The sequence below is a fragment of the Heterobasidion irregulare genome, assembly GCF_000320585.1.
Source record: "Heterobasidion irregulare TC 32-1 unplaced genomic scaffold scaffold_04, whole genome shotgun sequence".
Classification (NCBI taxonomy): Eukaryota; Fungi; Basidiomycota; class Agaricomycetes; order Russulales; family Bondarzewiaceae; genus Heterobasidion; species Heterobasidion irregulare.
Window position 1 is genome coordinate 2665839 of NW_009258200.1, and position 23347 is coordinate 2689185.

General features: G+C 57.0%; 8 protein-coding genes across 8 annotated transcripts; 5 read left to right on the forward strand and 3 right to left on the reverse strand.

The window, feature by feature from the left end:
- Positions 1–1020: 1020 nt before the first annotated feature.
- On the reverse strand, positions 1021–6637 carry HETIRDRAFT_444676 (uncharacterized protein; the record flags this gene model as incomplete). The annotated part of the gene is made up of 21 exons (XM_009547348.1): positions 1021–1176; positions 1217–1306; positions 1528–1642; positions 1747–1784; positions 1838–2050; positions 2105–2394; positions 2456–2592; positions 2646–2691; positions 2744–3067; positions 3120–3370; positions 3424–4068; positions 4124–4268; positions 4319–4440; positions 4491–4546; positions 4571–4644; positions 4691–5148; positions 5198–5377; positions 5811–6041; positions 6124–6402; positions 6455–6493; positions 6556–6637. 21 exons carry the CDS (start codon positions 6635–6637, stop codon positions 1173–1175), a joined length of 3819 nt encoding a protein of 1272 aa, XP_009545643.1. The 3' UTR covers positions 1021–1172.
- A 392-nt stretch (positions 6638–7029) lies between these two features.
- Positions 7030–7814, forward strand: HETIRDRAFT_149225 (uncharacterized protein). Its single transcript, XM_009547349.1, has one exon. The coding sequence runs from the start codon at positions 7209–7211 to the stop codon at positions 7422–7424; it is 216 nt and encodes a 71-aa protein (XP_009545644.1). The 5' UTR covers positions 7030–7208; the 3' UTR covers positions 7425–7814.
- A 133-nt stretch (positions 7815–7947) lies between these two features.
- Positions 7948–9471, forward strand: HETIRDRAFT_315329 (uncharacterized protein; the record flags this gene model as incomplete). The annotated part of the gene is made up of 7 exons (XM_009547350.1): positions 7948–8073; positions 8130–8320; positions 8370–8401; positions 8453–8572; positions 8622–8978; positions 9053–9195; positions 9259–9471. 7 exons carry the CDS (start codon positions 7948–7950, stop codon positions 9469–9471), a joined length of 1182 nt encoding a protein of 393 aa, XP_009545645.1.
- Positions 9472–9691: 220 nt separating this feature from the next.
- Positions 9692–10743, forward strand: HETIRDRAFT_109087 (uncharacterized protein; the record flags this gene model as incomplete). Its single annotated transcript, XM_009547351.1, has 2 exons — positions 9692–9997; positions 10078–10743. The coding sequence occupies 2 exons, from the start codon at positions 9692–9694 to the stop codon at positions 10741–10743; spliced, it is 972 nt and encodes a 323-aa protein (XP_009545646.1).
- Positions 10744–12185: 1442 nt separating this feature from the next.
- Positions 12186–12843, reverse strand: HETIRDRAFT_247589 (uncharacterized protein; the record flags this gene model as incomplete). The annotated part of the gene is made up of 3 exons (XM_009547352.1): positions 12186–12283; positions 12376–12481; positions 12736–12843. Coding segments are annotated over 3 exons (312 nt in total), but the record flags the coding sequence as incomplete, so codon positions are not given.
- A 2416-nt stretch (positions 12844–15259) lies between these two features.
- On the forward strand, positions 15260–16018 carry HETIRDRAFT_165672 (uncharacterized protein; the record flags this gene model as incomplete). Its single annotated transcript, XM_009547353.1, has 1 exon — positions 15260–16018. One exon carries the CDS (start codon positions 15260–15262, stop codon positions 16016–16018), a length of 759 nt encoding a protein of 252 aa, XP_009545648.1.
- Positions 16019–20405: 4387 nt separating this feature from the next.
- Positions 20406–20757, reverse strand: HETIRDRAFT_109091 (uncharacterized protein; the record flags this gene model as incomplete). Its single annotated transcript, XM_009547354.1, has 2 exons — positions 20406–20528; positions 20593–20757. The coding sequence occupies 2 exons, from the start codon at positions 20755–20757 to the stop codon at positions 20406–20408; spliced, it is 288 nt and encodes a 95-aa protein (XP_009545649.1).
- Positions 20758–21044: 287 nt separating this feature from the next.
- Positions 21045–22759, forward strand: HETIRDRAFT_433899 (uncharacterized protein; the record flags this gene model as incomplete). The annotated part of the gene is made up of 3 exons (XM_009547355.1): positions 21045–21144; positions 21418–21922; positions 21991–22759. The coding sequence occupies 3 exons, from the start codon at positions 21045–21047 to the stop codon at positions 22643–22645; spliced, it is 1260 nt and encodes a 419-aa protein (XP_009545650.1). The 3' UTR covers positions 22646–22759.
- Between the last annotated feature and the right edge of the window lie 588 nt (positions 22760–23347).

Sequence of the window (23347 nt, forward strand, 5' to 3'; positions counted from 1 at the left end):
ACGAATGACTCAGTGCGTGTAGACAACGACTGATATATATAACAAGTACCTAATAGAAGCGCGAGCAAACAAATGACTACGGTAAGTCAGTAAAGGATCTACAAAAGTATGAACAATATAGTAGCTCACCTCAGTGCATGTAGACAACAACTGAGGTGCTCGATAATGACGAACGTATGGTAACGATAGTGTGTTCAGAGTGTGAATAGGAACTGTATAGTACCAAGGCATCAACTCCGCAAGGTAACATGTCCAAGTAAGTCCATGAAAGGAAACTGGTAGCATATTATGTAATAGTCCGTTCGAAGTCAAAACATACCACTGTGCCTTCGTGCACGTTTGTTGCTGCAGTAAATCTCAACAGCATAGACTGCCATAAAGGCCCAATAAGTTGTGATCATAACACCACCCTTCCTCTATGAGCAACTTAGGAAAGAACCTCCTACTCTTGGGGTTACCAAACAAGCAGTTTATAACAATATCTCCTACCCCAGTGGTACCTCAAGAAGCATCAGCCCTCCAAGCTGCAGCCTTGACAAGACCTCGTGCACCAGCACTGGCAGAACCTCTAGTCTACCCATTTGCCAACATCCCCAATGCTACTTATGCACCGCCTCATGATTGCAACATCAGGGCACTACCTAATGGTCCTGCAATTAAGAAAGATGGTCCAGCATATAAGACAATGGCACCTATCTATAATGAGAAGATTGGGGTCTCTAACCAGGCCATGTCAACATAGGTGACACTTACTCAGTGTAAACTCCTCTCGCTCGCCCCGGAGGTAAGATCTTAAGTTTGTGAGGCAACATTGGCAAGGAGGACACCTCTCAAGGACCCAAATCAAGTCAGGATGTTGTACCAAGATGCAGAACCCTCCTACATGATCAATGACCTTGACCCACCGACATTGACAGTCTCCTCCTTTGCTCATATAATCCACCAACCAGAGACACCTCCGCCAGGATCTCTCGTGGTGCCCGATTGTTACGAACAATATCTCAGCTCGCTCTCACCCAGTCAGATTCCCCAACCACTCGTTGTCACTAAAGAATCCCCTGCTTTAAGGTCAATCATACCCCTTGTCAACCACCAGCAACTTGTTGAGTCCATCATCAACCCAGGCTCACAAGTCATAGCAATGTCGGACAGTATCTGCAACAAGCTTGCCCTCATCTACGATCCAGAGGTCATCCTCAATATGCAATCAACTAACGGAGAGATTGACAAATCCCTCGGTCTCGCGCGTAACGTCAGGTGCGAGTGTATCCAGCTTGAAGACATTGGCTCGCCAGAGGGCTCGAAACTGAATTCCCCCACATGAATGAACAAAAACGATGAACAAAAACGTCCCTGTCATGCGGAAGCACAACTACGATGCAAGAGTAGTGTAATAGATATAGAAAACTTCAAGAATGAAACACAGCATCTGCACATGGACTACATAATTCTGACTTCAAAGGACGTCCACCATGTGAGCTCACGACTGAAGGGGTGCCGCATACCCTCGTCCCCTCCCTCGCACACCTCTCGACATTGGAGCAAAGCCCCCACGTCCTCTGAAAAAGCCGCCTCTCGGGACATAGCCGCCTCTCGGGTGCATTCCGTTGGCGGTGCCGCGCGGCGGGACCTGCGGCGGGACCTGCGGCGTGCGATTTTGTTGAGGAGAATCAGGTGCAGCGTCGCCAGCCGGGGCATGCGGCGCTCCGTTGACTGGATGGCCGCCACGCCCGTTGACATACGCACCGCGCCCCCGGTTGGGGTTCGTCATGATATGGACAGGGCTGAGGAGCACGCGTGAGAATACGGTCAACATACTCTGTAAGGCCATACGTACTGCTCAGTCTGAAGAGCAGGGGGCCGGAAGCCGCCGTTGCTCTGCTGGCCGGGTGCTGGACGCGGAACAGAATGCGGCCCAGGTCGCGGAGCGAACGATGAGTGGACGTCTGCAGGCGGTGGCGCTTTGGGATTGACAGACGTGATGAATTGGGGGTTCGTCAGATTCAAGCATGTATTGAATTCCACAGTGGAGCCTCGGTACTGCGTGCACCTATCCGCCGATGAGTCCGGTTCGCTCGACCCTGGCTAAACGCTGAACGCTCACCGGTTGCTCAGCGTCGTGCCTGACATGAAGGGGTGATCCCAAACGACGTCCATGTTCTTTTCGTTCAGCCCGATCACGACGCCTTTAACGGCGAGCGGGACACCGCCGGAATCTTGCACCATCGTCACTCTGTCCCCGATAGCAAAGTGTTGGTTTTGGAGGCGGTATACGGCGTGTGCAGGTTTGAGAACGGCCTGCCGAGGGATGCCTTTCACGATGGCCTTCTTGAAAGTCGCGGACCGGTTTTGGTTGAATGTATTCGCAAGTTTCTCAATCTCTTCCACCGTCGACTGCGAAAGGATCAATTAGGTCAATTAAGTCATAGCCCGAATCGGATTCAACGATAGCTACCTTTCCAAGCTGGTCGCAATCCAAAGAAACAGGTTCAAAGTCACGCACACCCTTCGATGCCAGCCACGTCCTGACCGATTTGGCCCGAGCATCTGGATCAGCTTCTTTCGAAAACATTTTCTCCGCCTTGACCATGTCTTTAGAGGTACCTCGTCAAAAAGTAACCCCAGACGAAGGCATCATAACTTACCATCACCATTGCGATCGAGACCTAAGAAGACTTCCGGGAATTTTGCCTGGAAACTGGGATGATCATCTGGGATGATCTTCTGACTGATCCAATCTCACCTTGTACTCCTGGAGCAAATCCACAGCCTTGTCACTAAACTCCCAAACTTTACGGTCTTTCCAGTGTCCGCCCCCGCCCCCGCCACTCTTCCGCGAGTAATCAAGCACTTTCATACCTTTACCCTCAAACTTCAAACTCAGTCCGAGGTTCACCTTCTGATTGTCCGAAGTGAGGACCATGAAGCTCGATGTGATTCGAGACAATGCACGACCCGAGACCCCAATCTTCTCTGCGACCTGGAAAGACGGATAGTAAGGCATGTGGGAACGATTTGTCACGACCTCTTTGAATTTCTCGTTTTCCGTTTTGTCGGTTGGGGAGAACTACTGCAGCGTTCAGGCATGGCCAAAGACTATGATTGTGACGTGTGCTTACAACGAGGATGACAGACAATGCGTCTTCCGTGGTGGCAGATACCTGGGCTGCGACACCGTACGCGTGCTCTCCGAGGAAGAAGATCTTGCTCTTCTCTGGGAACTCCTCGGACAGAGGTGGTGCCTTTCTCTCTAAGAAACGAGGGTCCTCGGAGACAACGTCAGAGACAGTCAGCTGCACAGCCTGTTCGACCTCTTTCCTATAGTCTTCATAGTCCTTGACCAAGGCTCCACTCTCCAAGCGCTTGAGACCTATGTAAATGTCAACGATATCAGGAGGGAGGCGATGATCGAACGAGACCGACCTTTGAGGGGGCGGACATGCAACAAGATATCAATATCGCCGGGGATTACGCCGCACTTCTTAGAGTAGACATATGTGATCCTCTCGGCCTTGCTCTTCCACATAGCTAATCCCTGCTGCGAGTGCGGATTTCCCACCACCTTTTGCGGACCTCCCTGCACGATGGACATCTTTTCATACTTGAACAAGGAATTCGACACTGCAGCCACCATCCCCTCTTGCAAAAACGGCCATCCGATGAACGTCTTTTTGCCAATGAGCTCGCGCGCGATGTCCTCGGACTTCTTACCCTCGAACGTGTTCTCAATATGGATGACCATAGATTTATTGCGGCTTTCTGACCCGTGCACATTCACGCCGTGATGGCCAAGCATGGCAGTGTGAGGGAGGGTTTTGAGAGAAGGAAATCCGGCCAAGGCTTCCGTGCCGAGGAAGACGCCATCACACAAACCTTGTACAAGATGCAGGCCGTCGAGAGTCGGCAAATCGAAGGGTTCCATGATGCATGTACAGCGGTAAATCGGAGGAAAGAAGCCTGGAAGAGACGAGGGATAGGTAACCGGCTCGCCTGGATTATGTTTGAACTGGTAGCTTGTTCCGTAGCTGTTTCGTTGCTGCTCCTCTCTTGTCAAACGGTGCTCTCGTGCTGTATGAGCAATTTGAGTGATGAACCGTGAAAAGCGCATGTGGAAAAGACTTACAGGCCATCGCGCGAAGCAGTCGCTCCTGGTCAATGAAAGGAATTTTCACCACTGCTTCCCACTCCTGCTTCTTGCCGTTCAAATCTTGCTCAAACTCTTGTGGGTAGAAATCCAAGATCGGAGACTCAGAGTTGGACATCAAATCCTGGGAGAAAACATAAATGACTGGACGATTTATTCAGTCGATTGTCTCACTTGAAATGCCGTCGGGATAAGCTCCTTGCTTGCCTCGGGTAAGACACCCATCAGCTGTTCGAAAGGTCGGAATGGCTTGCCGAGTTCAAAGGTGAACGACATTTTATCGACACCCTTCAAATCTTGAAGCAACTCATTAGTTCTGAAAGAGGCATTGTGTGGGGTTCCTCACCAGACACTCGAGGTGCGTAGTGGTAGTCATAGAACCAACTCCACGATGCGACACCGCTGTAATAATAATACATAACCCACTGTAGGCCCTCTACGTAGCGATGCACGAGTGCCCCGATCTGCTCAGGATCATGGAAGTCTATTTCCAACTTGCTCTACGAGGAAGTCAGCCAGCTGTCAACATGACGAGCAGAAAAGCACACTTGCCACGTAATATCCCTTCTTCCACTCGTCCATTTTCGCCTTGACCGATCGATCGTGTCGGGTATCAAAATCACCATCCTCCTCGTCGTTCGAGACCTTCGCTTTCGCATACTTCTTCAACACCCTGTCAACGGCTTCCGTCGCCTCTTCATCCTCCTCACTTTCCCACTCTTCGTCATTCTCGTCTCCCGCGTCATCGGTAGGCAGTGGAGGCTCCAGCGCCCCAGGGAACCGGAATGTAACGAGGTTCTGATCATTTTCGTCGTACTCATCCCACGTGAGCTCCAGGTGCAAATCATTCGCGAGGTCGGTGATAAAAGTCCTGTCACGCGCTGGGAAAGTATTCGGCATGTCGAGCCGGGCATTGCGTAGTTGCGCTGGTGAGTGCAGGCCTCGATGCTCCAAGACGAATGCTTTGACACTATCGAAGATAGATCGCTGTGAAGGAGTCAAGACTGCCCAACCCATGAGCAGGATATATATTAACAATATATCCACACTCACCAAGCTTCGACTTGTTTCGCGTATGCTCCAACTCCTTGGCATTCTTGGATTGTTTCCCTTTGTACCAATTCAAATCCGCATACTCCTTCTCGAAAACCTCTTGCTCCCATTGAGCCATCTCGTCCAGGATGACTTGTAGCCTCTTGGTATCGATCAAACCGCTGTCGTTCAAGTACCCACCTATATGATGGTCAATATAAGTCCCTGTACAGAGTATAAACATCTGGAAAGGTACCTAACGAAGGCAGAACCTTCATATATACGTCAAATAGTCTCTCCAAACCATTCTCGTGGATGTGTAGATCCGGGAGATGTGGAAGAAAATCATTCCCGATGAAGACAGCGAGCAGGATAAAGTCGTCGATCACTCGTTCGAGATTGTATTCGAAAGGTAGCTCGTTCGCTATATCCCTGAATTCCAGATCTAAATACTCTCGCATCAACGAGAGGTGGAGTAAGTAGAAATTGATAGTGTCCAGCCTGCATTTTATTCAGTTTAGGGTGAATGACGCTCAGGCAAACACATACCCTCCATTTCCTTTCCTCCTCGCCGCCGGGCCAAACTTCACCTCCTCACGCAACAAACAGAAATGTGGGTCGTGACTCAGCAAACCCAACATGATCAAGTCCGCATCCAGCCCATACAAGCAATGCCGCACGTTGGGGTTGTATTCCGGTTGCGCCTTGGACAACCGGATGTACTCCATAATCTTGTGCTCCCCTTCACCAGGCACTTCGTGTCCAGACAATACGACCTGGATATCCCGCCAATTCGAATCCTCACTAATCTTTTTGTTCACAAAATAGCGGAGTTGCTCGGAGAGCTTCGCCATGAACATCGTCCCTATAGTCAACAGAAGTGAATAGAGGCACCACCAAGTTAACAAGGGATCTAGATGCGTGAACAATGACGGAAGAGGACTGACCCGGAGTGATACAATTGCTATCGAACGCCTTCTCGTCTGGGAGTTTCTCTCCCTTGCTCAACGCCTTCTCCCTGACCTCCTTGGCCTCCTTCGCAGTCCTGAATCGCCGACTCCGCTGTTGATTCATCTTTGCGCGAGGCGCAACACCATCCACAGCCATGAAGAAGAGTTTTTTGGGTTTTATCTTCCCGAAAAGATGATCCACATAGGCGAATATAGACGTAAATATCTGCTCCTCTGATAGTCGGAAATGCGCGTCATCGTCGTTCGGATGTGAGCCTGTCCGATGTGTGGGAACGTGTGCAAATGGTGTGGGTAGATGACGACTTACATGAATGAATAATGCCGTTGAAATCAAGATACAAATTATCTTCCCAAGCCAATGAAGATCAGCGGACCGTCAATCGACAGTGGGTGGAAAGTGGCGCATACCGAACTCGGGAATCTTGTTCTCCTCGATAATTTGGGACGTGAGCGGGTAACGCTCCCTATGAGACAGCGTGAATGCCGACATGCCGACTAAATTCAGGATGTCACTCACGAGATGTATCTGAAGAACTGGAGGGAAGGACACTGTTAGGGCCGTCCCACAACTGCCAACATGGACTGACCTTGGGGATACCTAAGGAGAGCCCAAAAGCAACAGTAAGCACGAAAATGGCATTAACGATGGACTTGAGGACACTAACCCATGTTGATATATATATATACTGCTTCTACTGTTAAGAAATGTCTCACAGAACAGGAGTCGGAGGACGGTGCAAGTCGTTGGTGGCAGCAATGCGGCCTTCCGGAGGCGCTGAGTCGTAAGAGGCTCGTGATCCTAGATCTCGTGCCTTGCGCATCATGTTTGGTGGCGGTCAGATCCGTTCACCTTGCACCTCTTGCACACATTCTCGCTCTCCAGCATCCCTTCATCCTGCAAGCACCAAGGCCGTTCAGAACCTCCAACGGAACGCTGCCATGCTACGGTGATTGTCACCGATATCCCCGGAGGCTCTCCAGTCACGAGAGGAACGAGAGGATAGATTCAAACTATCCGAATCCAGGGCACAAAGGCGTCGCATGGTATCGCTTTGGCGCGTATGCATCTTTCGAGTTCATGCGCACCCTTGCGCACCTCGACGGTATTTACATATGCTTGCTCAGACAATTGTGCACAATTACAAAAATATATCCAGGGTGTCCATGTCGATACCCGTCCTCGGACCCCCTCTCACGCTCGTTGCGCTCTAACCAACGTCAAAATTGCTCATATCGCTGTTGCCCTGTCTAGGCCCTATCGCTCTCAGGTGCCTTAATATGCGCTGCTTTCTATTGCCCTTACTGCTCAAGTCGACACAGTGTCGACACGCATTGTTTGCAAGCACATCATTGCCTCAAAACCCACGGCCGGTGGCTAACTCGATCGAAAGGCACGCCAGATAACGTTCCTCATATCGCTTCCACATCATCTCAGTATGCACCTCCCACTATCAAACTCCACTGTTTTTGGCTATTGCTAGCCATTTACTCCAGCTGACATTGCAGCAGTGTATCGCTCATGGTGTACGGCATCAATGCCTTGCCCTCTCTTACTCATGTAGCGCTCAAGGACCCATGCCAATCGTCTGGGAGAAAGTCTGGCTGTATCTGGTATCCTCGACGTACATAACGCACGTGATCATTGTCGCAATCCATCCTTCTCTTTGCGCAAGGTCTCGTGTGTATGAGCAGCAAAATATCGTTTTCAGATGATGTATATAAGAGTATCGAAGATACTGTGTTCTTTCCCTATTCAGCATTGGTGCAGCAGCAGCCCTACCCATTCTTCATTCTCCAGTCATGGCCCCCGTCGCAACGAGCGAACACACCGAGGTCGCTTCCAACTCTGAGAAGGTGTTCAACCCCTTCTACTCGCCATCCATCGGAGATGACGGCAATGACTCGTACAAGTGGTCTCAATACAAGGTGCGCTCGCATACCTTTTCTCAGCACGTCCGCGGTCTGACAGGCCGTGCTGTCAGCCCCACTTCCCAAATGTCTCCTGGGCGCCTCTGCAAGAAGTAAAGGTCGTCGAGCGCGGGCTGCATGCCGACTCCGCAAAGCGAGGCCTTCTTTCGGCGGCCTCAAAAGTCGTCCACTTGACGCCTGCCATTGGGACGGAGCTCCACGGCATCGACTTGCGCCAGCTGTCAGGTTCGCAGAAGGATGAGCTGTGAGTATCTGGTTCTGTCGAGCGTCTTGACATGCTGAATGCCGCCCAGTGCCCTGCTTATCGCAGAACGAGGCGTCGTTTGTACGTACCCTTCAAGGTTGAGTCAGGACCATGCCTGATTCTTGTGTATAGTCTTGCGCGATCAAGAAATCAACATTCACGAACAACTCGACCTGGCCCGTCACTATGGACCTTTGCACAAGCACGCAACCACCCCCGTCCCCAAAGAACCAGGACTCGAGGAAGTGCACGGTAAATCCCACACGCCTATACTCTCTATCAGCTCTCATCCGCATTTCAGTCGTCTACAACGATGGCTCTCGCCGCCCCGATCCCTCTGCCTTCACCAAGCTCGAGCTCTGGCACTCCGACGTCTCGTACGAGATCCAGCCACCAAGCACCACGTCCCTCAAGATCTACACCGGGCCCGAATACGGCGGTGACACGCTCTGGAGTTCCGGCTACGCGGTGTATTCGTCGCTCAGCCAAGGGTTCCAGAAGTACCTTGAGGGCCTCACCGCCGTGCACAGCGCAGTCGCACAAGCGGACGGCGCGCGCGCAGCGGGCCTGCCTGTCCGCCGCGAGCCCGTCGAGTCGGTGCATCCCGTCGTGCGCGTCCACCCTGCAACGGGCTGGAAGAGCGTATACGTCAACCCAGGTGCGTATCTGCCCATCACGCTGCTGGAGAAGCTCGAATTGAGTAAACTCGATATACTAATCTATTTTTGCCAGGTTTTACGCGCCGCATCGTCGGCGTGCCGAAGGGGGAGTCGGATGCCATCCTCTCGTTCCTCTTCCATCAGCTCAGCGAGAACCCGGACTTCCAAGTGCGGTTCAAGTGGACGCCGAACGCCATCGCCATCTGGGATAACAGGGTGAGTAGCGCTCGGACTCGCTCCTTCTCGTGCCCGCTGACATCATCGGACGACGACTGGTAGGTCGTGACTCACAGCGCGACGTTCGACTTCTGGCCTTCGACGCGCCACGCCCTGCGCGCGACGCCTCACGGCGAGCGCCCTATCTCGGTTGCCGAGTACGAGCGCGATGGGAAGGTCGCGAAGGATCGCCAATTGGAAATATGGCACCAGCAAGGCGTCGAAGTTCCTCAGCCGAAGGAAGAAAGTTCGCGCGCGCGCGGCTACAACGATTGAGTGGACCCATGTGGACTCCATGTCCGCGACGGAGATTCCCAGCTCTCGCCAGGTGCCAAAAAAACCAAAGATGTACTTCGTATCCACTTCACGCATCCTTGTACACTTTCTCTCCAGTCAACATGTACTTCCTAAGTATGTAGTACCACATTTATTATCTCCAACTACTAGCCACGCGCCCACTCGAAGTCCTGGTCCCAGCAGCACAAGAAACGCCGAGATGCACATGATTGAGTGTGCCAAACAAGTGCCAGAACAGCGCGAGAGACGTATTGAAAATGTAAGATGGAGGCCCTCGCAGGTTCTCGTGAAGCCGTGGTGTAGTGCAGGTGTGCTCGTGGATCTCCTTCGAGCGTTAAGTGGGGCTATGCCGATCGACGGCGCTCTCTGGGCTTCTTCGCTCGATGATATCTATTGGGCTGCATCTCTCCAAGAACAGACTCCCAGAAAACGGCCGCAATCGACGACGAACCAACCCCTCACAAGAGTCAAGACCCGAGCCCACCCAGCTCCCTCAAGCTCCAAAGTCCTTTCTAATAGTACTATAAGCCCGGTCGCCGCCTCGACCTGGCCTTCAGGACACGATGGCTCCCGACCGATGAGTAGAGCAGGGAGAGCCTGATCTCCCGACACCCGCACGCGGTGTGGAAGATCGCCCAGCGCGGAGCCGACGAGCACTCTGCCGCTTCCCAGGCTCCCCGCTCCAGCCCGCTCCCCGCTTCTCTAGGGCTTCCCGACCCTCTCCCCTCCTTCTCTTCCCTCTGCTACTGTACCAGTACTATACCCCGCCCCAGCCTTCCCCAGCCTTCTCCCTATTCGGATCACACACGCTCGGACCTACGGACTCTCGCTCGGCAGACGGACAATCTCGCTCTCGTCACGCGTCGCGGGTGGATCACAGCCAGTCCCTGGTGCCTGTCCAGCCTGTCCCGTCCGTCCCCTACAGCAGCTTGCACTCAGAGAGCCAGAGTGAGCCTCGCGAGGCTCCCAGATGTTCCCAGACGTTCCCAGACGCTCCCAGACGCTCCCAGGCACTCCCACGCCCCAGCCCCAGCCCCATCCGCATCCTCCGCCCTCGGCCGACCGCGCCGCGATGAGGAGCAACCGTGGCGCACCGTGGCGCCGCGCCGCGCCCAATGGCTCGCGCATTTCTGCAATGAGAAAGCACGCAGCAAGACCACAGCAAGCAAGCAGACGAGCACCCCGACGTGGCCATCCGACTACTATTCGACTACTATTCGCCGCAAGTGGCGTAGCCGCCCGATCGAATGATGAACGATCCCGCCACGAGGAGCCCCAGGGAGCCCCACATCTCAATCTGCACGCAGTATCTGCACCCCATCGCATCAGTATCGCATCTCATCTCATCTCATCGCATCTCATCGCATCTCATCGCATCTCATCTCATCTGGAACGGCGCCCTCTCGTCTCGGGCAGTTCTCGGGCCCAAGATTCCCCATCTCGCTCCACATCACCCCGATACACAATGATGGCCCCACATTCACTGACTCAAGTTCCATACATACATACATACATACCTGCCTCCTGTACAAGCACTTCCTGACCCACACGCCTTCTTTCCTTAATACTTACGCATTCGCCCGCCTGCACACGCACCTGCTTGGGCACTCAACCGAGACCGCCACGAAAGAGTCAAAGAATAGGGCACCACAGAGCGTAATATTCAATCGGCCGACCGAGGACAAACAAACAGAAAAATACACAGAAACGTGCGAGAAATATATGTGTAGAAGAAAAAGACGAACAAAAATATCGAGTCCGCCGGCATTGAATACGTTTTGTAGATTGGCGATCGCCTGAGCACGCACGCACACCCTGCTTCCAGCCTCAACGGCTTCGGCTTCGGCTGGTACAACTGCTATCTAAGTTACTTGTGTATTGCAAAACGGCGACTGGATGCATGGAGTGGGCGGAGCCGGAGACGGAGCCGCCCAACAAACAAATAAAAAGTGAAAAGAGAGAAAAGAATATTATAAAATGAGCTCGGGACACCCAGAATACTTGGACCCACATCCGCATTGCAGACCTCAATGCGGCGATCCCCGCCCGTGCGCGTGCGCGTGCGACGTCCGCATGAACGACTCGTACCCGCGCCCGCTCCCACTCGCGCCCGGCCCGACGCTCCCCCCTCCGGGCCCGACGCTCGCACCCGCGCCCTGCCCAGGGCTCGGCCCCGCGACCCCGTGGGATGCCCACGGTGGCGGCGGCGGCGGCGCCATGCTCTCCGCCTGCGCCGCCTGATGCTGCTGGTGCGCGTGCTGCGCGTGCTGCTGCTGGTGCGGATGCTGCTGATACTGAGTATGCTGCTGATGCGGCTGGTGCGCCAGCGCAGAACCCGGTGGCGGCGGAGGCGGCATCATCTGCCCGTGGTGCGGGTGGTGCGGATGCGGGTGCGGGTGTTGCTGGTGCGACAGCTGTGAGCCTCCACTCCCGCTGGCAGGTGGCATGCCATGGTAAATCGGCTTTGACGCCGCCGCCGTCGGCGTGGGCGGCTGCGACCGCGCCTGCTGGCTCTGCGACGATCCCTGCGCCTGGCCCTGAGACGACGGTCCACCCATGCCCGAGCCCGGTCGTTTCGGCGAGCCCGAGCTACTGCTGCCACTGCCAAGATGTCCCCCGGGTGCTAGGGTCGTTGTCGGTAGCGGGAGAGGCAGGGACGGTGCAGACGGCGGGGGCATGCTCTGACCCGAGACCTCTGCCAGACGCGTAGACGCGCGCAGCGTTTCGAGATCGATCCGCGCAGGCTTGCCGTCTGACGCCTTGTCGCGCTTGCGCATCAACTTTGCGTAGTCTGCGAAAAAAAGAAGAGGGAAAGGCGCCGGCACGCGATCCAAATGAGCATGCCATCCATCAGAGCGAAAGACCTTGGGGTAGGGCACTCACGCAAGCCACACGCGTTGCACAGCGTCCGGGCGCCATCAGGTCCCCGGCGCCACTCTGGCGTCTCCCGAATATTACATGAATGACATTTTCCTGGCGGTGTCGCGCGCTGTGCACACCGTTACCGCAACATGAACCGTCCAATCGCCCCAGAAACGTCCGTTCGCCGCCACCGATCGAAAATCCATTCAAGTGTCCCGCGGCGCATTGTCCGATCCGAGACGGAAGAAGCAGGCGCGCGAGCGAGAAGCGAGCGGGACAAGGATGTGGGGATAAGGAGCACGATGCGTAATACGAAAAAATCAGCAACAAGGTCAGATACGCCGGCACAACGCGCAGATCGCAGGACAGGACGGGACTCACGCTTCGCTTTCTGTACTTGCTCTTCGGCTGCCCTGGCCCTCCGTTCTGGCCGGACGTCGTCGCGCGCTTCGTCCGGATCAGCTCCATGTCTGCCTCAGCCGTTTGCTGCGCCTAGGAAAAGACGGCTGTCAGAACACCCTGTCGAACGCGCTTCTCGCTCGTGGCGAGAGAGGGGCCGTGGGCCTCGAAGTCTGAGCCACTCACCGCAGCCAAAGCGGACGCATCCGGTGACGTCGCGCTGTCCGACATATCCTCCCAGGGCCTCTTGGGCGGCCTGTGATCTTCACTCTGCTGCCCCTGCCCCTGTCTCTGTTGATGTTGTTGTTGTTCCGCAACGGAAGATGCGGCGACGGAAGCCTCGCCCGCCTCGCTCGCGGTCTCGTCCTCCGGCGATATCGTTAGCCGACGGAGATCCTCGAGTAGCCGGACGACTTGGTTCGCGCGCTGGCCCATGTCCGCGAGCTCAGCGGCCGAGGGCTGGACGTGTGGCAGGCTCGCCTGGAGTTGCGCTAGAATCGGCGATTCGTTTGCGGTCGAAAATGAAATCAAGACGGATCAGAACATGTGGACGACGCGTGATGCACGCTAGGGACGGCCAACAGAAGACAAGACTCACCGTATTGGCTCGCAAACCCGCACAGGACGGAACAGTGCTCCATGATCTGCTAACAGATGAGACATGATATTTTGAGCATGCGGGACGAACAAAGAAATGATGCACGAAGAAGCCCGTATCTTGTCGATTTTGAAAAAAAAAAAAAAAGACAAGAGCACGAAAAAAAGACAATGGGGGAAAAGGGACGTCAAGACACACCTGCGTGAGCGTCTCCTGGCGCTGCGTCATCTTGGCGTTTATGTCATGGCGCGCATAGCTAGCGGCCCGGACATCCACCCCAGTCGGAAGCACGGGAGGGGACATCTTTCCGTAGGGCCCTGACGGGGGTACGTGCTGCGGCTGCAGGGGACCTTGGTGTGCGTGATGCGGGTGCTGCTGCTGCTGCTGCTGCTGATGGTGCAGGGGTGGGTGCTGGTGCTGGTGCCAGTGCTCCGCGGAGGGAGGGGGTGGCGGGTACGGATTGCCGTGGGGAGGAGGCTGCTGCGACGGAGGTGGCGGGAGCCTCTGCTGCACGTAATATGGCGAGTACCCTGGTGGCGGCGGTGGTGGCGCAAAGGACGAAGGGTGGTGCTGGAGCTGATCGTGTGATGGTGGGGGCTGGTTGAGGTACGGGGGAGGAGGCTGCTGGGCTGCATAGGAGGGGTGCTGGGGGTACGGTACCTGCGAGGCGTCGAAATGACGTGTCAGATGGAGCGTGGTGAGCGCGCTGGGGTGGCCTGCACGATGCGGGACCCCCGCGCGAGGCAAGAGCAGGGAGGGGGAATGGGGAAATGGACGCTTACGTGAGAGGACCTGGGCGAGACGCCAACGCCGGGACTGGAGCGCGGACGCTTGAGGGAGTGGGAGGCAGGATCGTCGCGGAGGGAGCCGGCGGGCACAGGAGGCGGAGGTTGCTGTGAGTGGGTGGGAGGGTAGGCGACCTCATGTCTGCTCGCGTGGTCGTGGGGGCCGGGTGCGGGGGAGGTGTGCTGCGAGGAGAGCATGTGGGTTGGGTGAGGGTGAGGGTGAGCGGAGCGGGGCCATTCGTGGCGAGCGTTGTGGTTGGGATTTGGGCCAGGGTGGTCAGGCTGGACGGGGCCCGACGGGGGCGGGGGAGCGGTGTCCTGCGCTGTGGATGAGAGCGGCGGGCGGTATTGAAAGTTGAGGTCTTTGAGGGAGGGGAGGCGAAAATCCGACTGCATCGTGGGATGGGAGTGGTGGGCGGAGGAGGCGTAGGCAGAGGCCATGGTCGTGGAATTTTGAGAGATCTGGGGCCAAGAAGGGGGACAAGATCAGAGTCGTATCTTGTAATTTGTATCGCCCGATGAATGCGGATCTTGAACACGAAATGTGCGCGAGACGTGCGCACGCAGAGCGAGGACGGTGCTCGGTGCGGATGCCACGGCTGCAGCGCGGAGGGGAGGACGGGAGGGGGTAGCTCGCTGGGAGAGACGGCGACGGGGGGCGGGGGCGGGGACGGGGAGGAGGAGGAGGCGAGGAGGCGAGGGACAGGAGCAAGAGAGAAGAAGAGGGCAGAAGAAGAGATGACAGCGTCGTCAATCTTGGAGCGGAGTCTGAATCTCCGTAGCTTAGCGGCTTCCCGGCTGAACGTTTAGCTTTGCGCGACGCCGACTCCGCCTCCGCCGTGCCGGGCGCGCAGAGGGTGAGTATATGCGTCGGGCTGTGCGTCGCTGCTGGGGGGCGTGGGGGGCGGGGGCGTCGGGGGAAGACGGGGCGGGGCGGGGTGGGGCGGGATAAGCGGGCGGGGAGGAGGGCGAATCTGGGAGTTGCCAGATCGGCGTTTCTGACACGCCAGATCCAGTGCGAAATCTCTCCCATCGGTGATCCGCAAGTCCGATACCCATTCAGTACGTAAACGAAGGGACCGGCCGTCCCCGATGCCCCACCCCGCCGGCGCACCCAGATGCGATGTCCCCTCCCACTCTCCCGCTCTTTCTCACCCCGTGTCTCCCCTCCTCTTTCCCCGACCCCGCCCTTCACTCGCCCCCGTCTTCCCACTCCCCTCCTTCCCCAGGGCACCGCGCCCCCACCGAACCTTATTCTCCCCCGCCCCATCTGCCCAGATCTCGCCCCAGCCCCCCGTCGCGACTCCACCGCACTTCCTTCCCTAATAGGCCCGGCCCCGGCCCCCTTCCACGCGCCGGCCAGGCGGTACCCGCCGACCCAATCTGGCCGGGCCCAGCGCCAACCCTCTGCATATCCGCGATTGGCGCCCGTCAGCGCCACCGTGACCTAGGAACAAGTACCGAACCACGGTCACCGTGCATCATTCTCCCAAATCCGGCGACTCCCTTCGTCTCCGTCCGTTCTCGCCCTCAAATAAAGACTCCATTATACCCGCGCCTTTTGAAAATACACGAGCGCCCGCCCGCAGCTGTCACGTCCCCGCTGCACGCACGCCTTCCCGCTTTCATCATGGTCTTTACCCCCGGCTGTCAACGCTTCGTCCGAGCCGAGCCCGCGCCAGACCCTCCCACACCCGCGCGCCCGGCCGCGGCCCTAATAAGCACAACGCACGCGCGCGCGCCATCCGTCATCCTAATAGCCTGGCAGGCAGTGCACACGAATGCAGCCCGCACCGCGCAACGCGACGCTCTTCCGCGCTTACGACCGCGACTACAACCGCTACCCGCATGGAACCACCGCGCCACCCGCCCTAGCCTTTAATGACCCCGAGCCCCGCCATGACACGACAGCCCTAAACAGGCCGTCTGCGGGCCTGCGGCGGGTCGCTCGCTCGCTCGCGCGCTGGCAGCGCCTCGTCCGACCGCTTCGCACGCGGCTCTACTTGAGCGCCCCAGCGCGCCGTCGGCACTGTCCCAAATGTAAGTGACATAGAACCCCAGGACGCGATCATGCGGTGCGAAATAACCGTCACATCGTTTCACACCCCAAATCTGTTCTTCTTTGATGTCCCACGTTTGGCAACGGCGAGCTGAAGCAAGCCAAAAAAAAAAAAAACTCGATACATAGCTCTAGCCATCAGCGGAACACATCCCGCTCTCAGACGCAGCAGCGCTTCTACAGCGCCAAACCACCCAGCCTCAAATCAGCGCACCGGCAAACAAACAAAAGCCAGAACAAAAAAGCTCGCAAACGCCCACAGTCGTCCACAGCACCCTTCGAACTCGCAAAGCCTCCTCCGCATCATACGGCTGAGCGTGCCGGCGCGAGCTGAATCGCAGAACGCGTGCCAGGAAGGCCCAGCGTCTCACCCCGCCGCGGTCCCCTGCGGCGCCCGCAGAACCCGCAGAAACCGCCGATCACGATCACCGCACGGCGTGCTGTGCCTTCCACTCCGACTCCTGAGGCCCAGCCAAGGGCACGAAACGGACCCAAAGCACGGCACAACACAGAATCCGCAGAGACCCACCGGCTCGACGCTGCGCCTGCTCTGGCACCGCAGCAAAGCCGCCACCTATCATCCTATTCTCGCTCGGCGGCCGACCGGCCAAATTCGCACAAGCGTCGATCAAAAACAGCACGCACATCCACCCGATCCCGCGCAAGGCAAGGAAAAACGGGGGGGACATCAAATTGACGAAACCAAGCAAACAAACCACCCGGTCGTCGTCTGCACGAATCCGGATCCGGAGCGAGCGGCCGCCAGGGAAGATCCTGTCGACCCGCATCCACGACGGACGGACGTGACGGCTGGACGGTGACTGGCCACAGGCGCGCTCGCCGATCCCTTCGTCGAATAGGTGTCAAGCATCCCTGACCTGGCCTGCTCTGGCCAGGCCGAATCCGAGCTGCACATGCCACATGCGCTTTGTGCTACACACCCCGAGCGTACGTTCGGCACACACATGCCCCGCCGCGGCGAACGGGCGCCTGTCCTGCCCTGCGCGCGGCCTCGCGACGTCATTCCTCCCCTCACGAGGGCCGCTTCGACGCGCACCCCACAAACGTGAGAGCCAATGACGAATTTTCCCAGCAGTCTGCATTGCTCGAGTCTCTACCCCCACAGCCCAGACGCCCCCTGAGCGCCCGTTCGCCCAAAGCCGCGCTCGCCCGCGCACGAACACCAGCTGCTCGCAGACGAGATAGATCGCCGAGTGCAGATGGCCGGGCGAGAACCGCCAGAAACGCGCAGACCGCTGATGCCCAGGATATGATGTTATGATGCACGACCGCGGTGGGATGGCGACGCGATGCTACGAGTATGAGTATGAGTATGTGCATGCGGGCTGAAGAATCGGCGAGCGAGGATCAGCAATCGAGTCGATACCCATCAAGGAGGATCAAGGGGATCGGGGCGAAGACTCGATAAGCGATTGGCGCCCGGCGCTCGAGCGCCTGGTACTGGATCCATCCAGATCCTGCATGCGTTACGCCCTGGAGCCCGATGTTCCCTCGAGGTCTGCCGAAAACAACCACAGATCTAGATCACCCGTGAGCGCTCTATCCCACGAGACCGACCCGCAAGACCAGGATAGAACGAACGTGTGAAGAACGCCGCGGCGCGCTCGGAGAAACCACCGATGGTTCAATTTGGGCAGCCTACAAGGCGCATATCAAAATGAACGACAGGCAAGGAGGCAGAGCGAGAGACGCCGCTCACATGTGTAAAAATACGATGGAACAGTGGTCCCGCGATTACCGAGGGCTGCGCTGTAGCGCCCGACGCTGCAAACTTCTGCGTCAAGCAGAGAAGATCAGATCCCACTTACAGCGAGAGTCTATTGATAGCGACGGCGGAGAGCGGCCATCAGGTGCGCGCGCATCCAAACGGCCGTGCGAAGCAGAAGAAGCAGTAGCATCGAGGGGCCCGACGCATCGTGGGCATGGCGCGTGACGAGGGCCGCGCCTCGAACCTAAGATAGGCGCGCGCGCCAGACACGGCGCCAAAAGCCACCGCCCACCATGCGTGATGCCGACACCACTAGGGCGCTAGGATCGGGACCCTGCGCGGACGCGGGCAGTGGCAGAGATTGGCACGGAGCACCTCGAGATCCTGCGGCGAGCTGGCAAGCTGGTCCGCCGACGCCGCCGATGCCTCGGCCTGCCGTCACCAAACCCCCGCACCAACCGCGCACGGGCTCCCACGCCCTCACCCGGCGAAAGCACGGCCAATCAACGACTCGACCTGTGCTGGGAAGAAGGCACCCGCGCGCCCCGTGTATACGTCCCAACAACCGAGGTCCGCGGGAGATGAATGGACGCAGATCCAAGATCTGAAACGATGGACGCCTATATCTTCAATGAATCAAAGCTCAGCTTACGGTATGACATGATCCCACATCATACTTGGAATGAGGCGGCCATGATGCCAGAGTGCATTCCCATCGTCTAAGTTTCTCGCGCGCATGCGAACAGGCAGAACAGAAGGGGGGCAGGTTTGAGCGCTCGGCGTCCAACGGAACATGGATGCCGTCGGTAGGCAGCTGCAACCTGGCTGTGGCTTGACATCTCGAAATTCTTTCGGATGGATGAACACAGCGCGCCGGAGAAATGATCGGCAAGGTAAGCAGGGGCGCGCACCGGAAACATATATGCATACGCTCTTCGAGCTTCAAGCTTCAGGCCAGTCAAGAGTCCGCCAACTGATTCGGTGTTGGCATCCCATCCCACGTCAGGACCATCTTTACTCCTGGATATCCCCGCGCCAAGCATCCCACGTCACGCTGCAAATACACAACAAGTCAAGATCGCATTCAGTTCTGCGCGACATCGCACCTGTCACCTGAGATGTGTTCACAGGCACTATGACAACTCTTCCTCGTAAGTAGGGAATGCTCGAAAGAAGCAGTGATTTCCCCAGGCGCTTCGACACTAGTAGGCCCTGCGTCGGCGCCTAGGCAACGCGTAGCTTGTCCACAAGGATTGGCAGGAGACGAGCTTGTAGTACGACAGGAGTGGGCGCTCCAGCGCCGCTTCGCAAGCGTCATCGAATGTTCGGACGTGAAGACGTGAAGGGGACGCTGTGCCCGATGACCGAGGTAGATTAATTGTCTCCGCGCAGAGATCATCGCCGCGGCAGGGGTACGTAGAGTAAGCCGCAGCGTGTCGGCACCAGCGAGACCTGAGTTATTCATATTTGTGATTGGCGAGAAAAGGGGTGACAAGGCTGCATAAGTCGTGGTGTGCACAGTAGGCGAATTAACGAGTGCCCGGAGTTTCCAGTGGCGCCCCGGGAGCTTCCAGGCCAGAGTACAGCACGCGGAATTTCAGACTGTCAACCGAGCCACAGGCGAGCGCACGGGCATCGTCAACGCTGCCACGTCCGTCAAATATCCTGGCTGCCGAGCATCACATTTCCATTGAGAGAAACGACTAGAAGCTATGTATTGTGGGCGGTTTGGTTTCGGCGATAGACGAGGTAGCCACGGCTACCCAAGAGCTCCTGCACGTCGATACCAGGGTCATCGATCTGAATGAAAAGCAAACGTAAGCTTGCTGGTCATCGTAGGGAACTCGGGGGCTGACCAGGGCTGCGCGACCTTAGAAAAGCCCGAGCATTTGCATTTGCATTTGCATTTGCACGCGATGTGTACAAGGAAATAAAACTCAGACCCGCCGATAGGACAGATGTCCGCTTTGGCGCCCAGAGAGTCATCGAGTATGATGCACAGTGCCCCTACTCCGAGCCGCAATTGGCCCTGCACGACCTAATCGGCGACGATAATTTTGCTTGTCGAAGCCAGGAAGGTGCTGCACACCGTGAGATTGACATTCGGGGCCATAAGACATCTAAGCGAAAAATAGTCAAGACAGACGTCGCAGACAGACGTCGCAGGGGGTTATATGCGCGGATATATGCGTATCAAACTCACGTTGACGTAGACGCCTTTTGAAGGCATGTGTGCGTACTATCGTCAACGTGAGCCGTTCAGGGCGCACAAGTATATTGAGTACAATGCGCTCAGGCATATGGCTGGCTTCTATCGTAGTATCTAACGGTGAGATTTGCATATAGCCGGGCGTAGCGGCTCTGGCATACTTCCTGAACGCTCTGTCAAGGGATTTGGAGTGAATATGGAAAGGGACATGGCTGATCATATAGGTGAAACATGTGGGTGAGGTCCGAAGCCATCGATATCACAGCCTGAGCTCACCAGCAGGCCGTCTTGAGGAGCGACACATGACCAGTGCGCATATACGAATCGTCGAGCGCGGCCACGGCCCCCGCCGCCAGCGAGATGCGCATGATCGATGAAGAACAAGGCGGGGAGAACTGCAGCAAAGACAAGCAAAGCGTCAAGAACCGGGGACTTCGAAGCCAGGATCTAGATTCGTACGATGGTCGATCCTCCCGATGCCCCATCGATTTGGTCGTCCTTTCCCAGATCGCCGAGGATCGTCGACTCAGTTACTTCGGAAGGACTCATCCGCAGATGCTTTCCAATGCCAGCCATGGCCGCCACGTCATGCGCCGACGTTCCTTTCAGACGGCCTGCCGTCATGTTCGAGAGACAATGTCGATGACGGGGTCAGTCGAATTGGTTAGTTCTAAAGAAAAGGACCAATCCCAGTATTCGATAGGTCTCTCCTTCCCCTTTCGGAAATTCAGAGTCGTAGTTTGCCACGCAAAGTACGCGGGAGCCACACATGTTTGGCTGCCTCCATGCCTGCTGTACAACACGATGAGCGCGCACTCTTTCCACGTTCACCGTTCCCTGGCACACCACTCTAAACGCACCTCGACATTGTCATTCGTAACATTCATACTGAGATAGGAAACTGAACAGTGATGGCTGAGACTCGGCGCAGACTCACGCGAGATGCTGCTTCGTCGGACGACGAGGGTTGGGAGGACATCAATAGACAAGCGCGGATGCAGAGCCCCTCGGGTTCGCAGTATTCTGTGGGCGCGCTCTCATCTCGCAAGCGACGCGCCCCTCGCCTCCGCCCCGTTGGCACACCCACTCCGCGAAAATACAAGCCCCGTGCCCCCTCTCCCTCCTTCAACAACGACAGCTTGGTTCTTTCCCGATCTCCTCGCTCTCCCGCAGGGGCGTCCACCCCTCCTTACTCAGAGCCCGATCCGCTGAGACCACCGCCGGCACGCAAACCGGAATCCCGCAGGATCTCCTCCGATGATGTCCAAGCAGCGCTCTCCTCAGGGGCGGTCAGTGCCTCCACCTACGTTATCGACGTCGTCGGAACCGCCGTGCGCCTTCTCAAGCGCCCAATTTCCTTCTTCCTCTTCCTGTACCTCCTCGGCCTCCTCCTCGCCCGTGCCTCCTCTACCATCCGCTCCACGCTCTCCCCGCTCTGTTTCGTTCCTGGCCTATCACGGCTCTGCCCAGCTCCACTTACCCACGCACAAAGGGGCGCGAACAAGGGGCATGATGCGAAGCCGCAATGGGCAGACTACCCTGGACTCGTACGCGTGCAGGGCCAGACGCTCGGCGCGCTGCTCGACGAGGCCGGCACTGGGCGGGGCCTCGCGCTCGAGATTGCGCATGCGCAGATCGCGACGAGGGACCTCGCGGCGCTCGTGGCGGTCAGCGACCTCACCGCGCGCGACGCGCTTGCAGAATCCCTGACGGGATTCGTGAAGGCTGCACAGAAGGCAGGGCGCGGGCTGCAAAGGTTCAGCGCAAAAGTCTCTGGTGCCGTTGATAAGTACGTACTTCAAATTTAGGTCCTGTCAGTGTGTTGCTCGAGCTTACCAAGGGCGTGGTTGCTTGCAGCGTTATGGCAGTCAACGACTACGCGCTGCACGCGATCGAGGTCGCCAACAAGCCGCCTTCCGCGCTCATAGTGCGCACTCTGTGGCCATTTGCCACCAACAACGCCGAGGCCACTAAAGAGGTCGTCACCAAGACGTTCATGGACGCGATGAGCGCCCTCTCGCTCAACATGCGGCGTCTCGTGGTCGAGGCCGAAGTCTCCCTGGGCGACCTCGAGCAGCTGGAGGAGCGGCTCTCGTCCCTCGCGGAGCTCATCGCGCGCGAGGACTCGGCGATCTCCTCCACGAAGGCCGACTTGCTCGCGGACCTGTGGACGCGGCTCGGCGGGAACCGCAAGGCGGTGCGCGGGCTCAACGGGCACCTCGCGCTGCTCAAGGGCCTCGGCGCGTACCGCCAGCAGGCGGTCACGCACGTGATGGCGGCGCTGCAGACGTTGCAGGGCATGAGCGAGGAGATGGAGGAGCTGCGCGCGCGCGTTGCGGCGCCGGAGCTCATCGGGGAGCGTATCCCCATCGAGGTCCACATGAAGAGCATTCGCAGCGGGCTGGATAGGCTCAAAGAGCGGCGAGTGAAGGCTATCGAGAAGGAGGAGCAGATCGTAAGTAAGGTGCTGGCTGCGGTCGCAGGCTCGGAGACGGCGCTCGCCATCGGATAGAATATGGTTGATTTGGATCGACCGTTTCATGTTTTGGATTGTATGTACTCTGTATTCTATTTGCCTTCGTCCATGAAACATTGCTGGGACTGCTGATCTATTTCCCTTCACGGCATTTATAGCTCGAGCTACTTGTTTCGGAACGAAGCGCGGGCAAGTGCGTTGTAAACGAAACCCTGTCCGACAGCTGCTCAACGATTTCACAGGATGTCCATCGTTTCTGGATCCTGACTTGCCTCACTTCGAGTTGATCAGACAAGCTTACGGCGTCCTTCTCACCACTCCATTACGATCACAGTCATTTGCGGCTCCCGGCGGCTCCGCCCCTGTCAATTACAACACGACTCACCAATCTACATCGAAGTTCGTCTCCTGTCAAACAAGATCAGAATCCCATGGAAGCATTCGGCTCATTCCGTGACATGCCAGATCGGCTCAGATAAGTACTTACGGGGACTCTCCTTGGAGGCGGTCAGTGAGAAAATGGATGGACCGCAACTTGCGTGCAAAAATGGGGAGGATGGGAATCTCCAACGGCACTCCAACGACTCCGTGACGCCTCCAACAGCATGGCGCTGTCGCTCTAAATAGAGACGCGCCCTGAAGGCCTGGCAGATTGCGGCAGATTCCCCCAATATTCCCCCACCCAGGGAGAAGATTTCTCACCGCAGAGGCGCCGCTCCATCTCCACTCAGTTCGACC

Excerpts from the sequence above, each read along its gene's own strand:
- HETIRDRAFT_149225 (XM_009547349.1), top strand. The coding sequence starts at position 7,209 with ATGCATCTTTCGAGTTCATGCGCACCCTTGCGCACCTCGACGGTATTT.